General features: G+C 40.4%; 1 protein-coding gene across 1 annotated transcript in view; it reads left to right on the forward strand.

Annotated features, from left to right (window-relative positions):
• LOC106815200 (mini-chromosome maintenance complex-binding protein-like) overlaps positions 1-3,492 on the forward strand; it is a gene marked incomplete at its 5' end in the record, with an annotated part of 11,396 nt that overhangs the window by 4,546 nt on the left and 3,358 nt on the right. The window contains 3 exons of the mRNA XM_014819630.1: positions 1,958-2,154; positions 2,692-2,803; positions 3,243-3,408. Of these exons, the coding sequence (XP_014675116.1) occupies positions 1,958-2,154; positions 2,692-2,803; positions 3,243-3,408 (475 nt within the window). The remainder of the gene's footprint in view (positions 1-1,957; positions 2,155-2,691; positions 2,804-3,242; positions 3,409-3,492) is intronic.

Here is a 3,492-nt window from a genome sequence, read left to right on the forward strand (position 1 = left end):
CCTAACCCTAACCCTAACCCTATATATATTAGTCAGAAATAGCTAAACGAGCCAGGTCAAACAGAGGTCAGGGGGACATAGACCTTATCTGCAGCAGTGAGCTGTTGTGGTTATGATCCGGTGGTGAATACACATGGTTAATGTCATTTATCATGAGCATATGTATATATATACAAAACATATGCTCATGCTATTATTACTTTACCTCTGTTCAGGTTATTAGCATGATTAGTATTATAACCTAAATCATCGTATGCACGTAGAGTGAAGTGGGGACATTATTTTTATATTGCAAAAATAGTTATTACTGTATTACTTGCTAATAAAGTTACTGTAATATAACTGTTGCTGATCTAAAGCGTTTTTACTTCTTTCTGGTTGTATCGCCAAACTCGTTTTGTGAAAACATGGCAAAAGTTGTCTTTCCGCCTCCTTTGCCACTAGGCATTCAAGAATGTACATTAGTAATTATCTGTTACAACTTGCATGGTAATAATTTTTCATTGCTCAGTACCTTCAAAATAAACGTGTTTCCCAAAGGTGCATTATTAGCGCAGACAGCCCAAAGCGAGTATTTATTCTCTAGAACTATGAACTTGTATGTGGAAAACATACATGCAAGGTCCAGTGGTATTTTATCAATTTTCAAGTCGGAGAAGTCCTGGATAATATCAGGAGTAGATAATATGCAGTGAGCTTTAAATGTCCTGCATTATATACCTATAGGCTATAGACCCGAATAGTACGGTTATTATCATAGAAATAATATAGATAACTATCTACCTATCTATATATTATTTCTATGGTTATTATTATGGTTGACTCGACCTTTGGCGTACGATCCTTGCATATATTCGTTCCAGAACAGATACGATGTGCACGATATGGTTTGCTGAAAGTTGTTTATTAAACTGCAACATAACAACGTCCACTCGGGGACTCCAACCATTAACTCTACAAACCAATAATTATATTCTAGACAGCGCTGCTTATACATACATGTAGTAGACCGCACCACCGGGCGCAGGAATGCGATAATTAAAGATGCACCACCGGGCGCTGAATATGATAATTAAAGGTGCACCGACATCGTGCACTGCTTCATCCGTCACTGGTAGCTGAGAAATTGTATGCTCTGCCACAAAACTATTATTATTACCACAAACATATCTGGACTGTAGATACCTTCATGTTACTAGTGCTGAGAATATAAAAAAGCTGTAGAGATACACATAGAGATAGGCATGGTGATAAAAGTTCTGGCGTTTGGCGGAAGAAAGAGATGAGGGTCACTTTGGTAGATGACGACTGCATACGTTTTCACCGTAACTGTAAATCTCATTGTTAAATCTAGCAACGCTGATTCCCCAACAAACCAATCCGATTAATCAAAATGTTACAAACTGTGTCATTAAAGTACAATCATGTAGCTTGAACTCGCTACGCAAAAAAAAAAACACGAATTCATTTGTTTCACGAAGAACAATGGATAGAAAATCATCTGAGGTGTAATTAAAACTGTAGGACATAAAACACGATCGGTATCCGTTTCTGACAAATCGAAAAGTTTCAGCAATGCTGGACTAGTGGACTGGGAATGCTCGTTTTCAAAACACAAGCCGGCCTATATTCCCTACAAAAAAAACGTATTATATCGTACAGAACCTCAAACTCGTATGACACCAGAAGTGGTGACATAAAAGATTGGATGATCTGAACATATAACTGTGTGGTCAGGCCAACAGGACGACGAGAAGACGAACGGGGGAATGCATATCAGTCGACTTTTATCCGCTGGCTGTACAATTTCTGTTGTTCGGCTCTCCAGGATTCTTTAACCTTCATGCGCTTCAGCTGGCCATCCCTACAATAAATAATAGTAAACTCGTTAAATAATGTTAAATAATAAATGATTAACGATCGTTACATAATCATATCTCTCCTCTCAACCCGGCAGAGTCCCGTCCCCGCACCGGGAAAGCAGGAATCGTCAGCATCCCGTAAATCGTCTTCCGTGTCGCGATTAGTTGCAGAGGGATTCATCCAGGCTCAACTAGCGGAAACGCGGGAGGAGCTGCTGGGCGTGTTGACGGAAGCCTTGCTGGGAGACAAGATGGCCGCCACGTACCTGCTGTGCAACCTTGTGTCGTCCGTGTAAGTGTATACGTCAGTAGTAGTAAACTACTAATACTGCAGTAGTAGTATACCATCAAGAGTACATAATAGAGATTACTATCATGCAATCTCTATTATGCACTCTTGATATCATACATAGAGTGTAGATGAGTTTCAATTCGCAAAGCTCGCACTGAACGAGTGAGAAACCGGCTAGTTAACTAATGTGGGCCTTGTATTTTTTTGTTTTTTTATTCGAGTAATTATTATTACGTACGTTACAAACAATAAAATTATAGAAAAAAATGTGCAACTATTCCGCGGTCGTTGTATCATCAGCAGTCACGTCGATTGTACAGTTTTCAGTCTTTTTCAGACTGAATTTTGTCGACTGATCTTATGTGCCATGATGATTGAAGGTCTATCGTAGGTTCTCGTCCTGGTACTTGCCTCAAATAAAGCTGCTGCTTTGTCTGTTGTTGTTTTTTGCGGCGCACCTAAGCTTAGTCCCTCGAAGTTCACCGTGTTTTATGGTTGTAAATTCATGCGCCGTGTTTTCGCGAATGCTTTCCGCAGATACGCTAGACAAGACGTGTTGGCGATGGGAAAGCTGAGTCTGAATATTGCGGGAGTGCCGTCGCATTTTGCGAATCACTTTCACGGACTACTGCAGGAGATCGTCACGAAGGTGAAATCAATGTCAAACGACGCTCGCTTCCGTTTCTTTGTAGTCGTTCCATCGATGGCAGGTTCGAGTGTCAGTTTACGCGCAGTGACCTCTTGCAAACACTGTTCCTGGCTATAAACACTGTGTTCGCCGTGGTTAAATCCTAGTGGTTAAATCCTAGGGAGCTTTGTTGTTTGCTGCCATGTGTTGAGTAACCTCCCCTCTATAATCGATCTCTAATATGCATTAATAACAGTAACAGTAAAAATAAATAAAAACAAAGAAGAAATAATAATTATAATATAAACGGTGAATAATAATAATAATTATAATGTGAATATTAATCGATGATGCTAATAATAATAATAATAATGTGAATATTAATCGATGATGCTAATAATAATAATAATAATGTGAATATTAATCGATGATGCTAACGGTTCGTTTCTCGTTCTTCCAGTCGTTCCTGCTTCCGTTGACCCTGCAGAATCTCAATCAGAAGGCGTTCATTCCCAAGAAGGACTACACGGTGAATCGATTGACCAGTGGGCTGCTGCAGCTGAGCGATGGCACACACGTCGTGGTGGATGAGTCGGTGATGCAAGCAGGACAGCTGGACACTACAGGTTGGTGCATGCGTGTGCACGCACGCACACACGCATGCACGCACGTGCATGCACAGACGCACACACACACACACACACACACAC

This window comes from Priapulus caudatus, unplaced genomic scaffold (assembly GCF_000485595.1).
Source record: "Priapulus caudatus unplaced genomic scaffold, Priapulus_caudatus-5.0.1 Scaffold1062, whole genome shotgun sequence".
NCBI classification, from domain to species: Eukaryota; Metazoa; Priapulida; class Priapulimorpha; order Priapulimorphida; family Priapulidae; genus Priapulus; species Priapulus caudatus.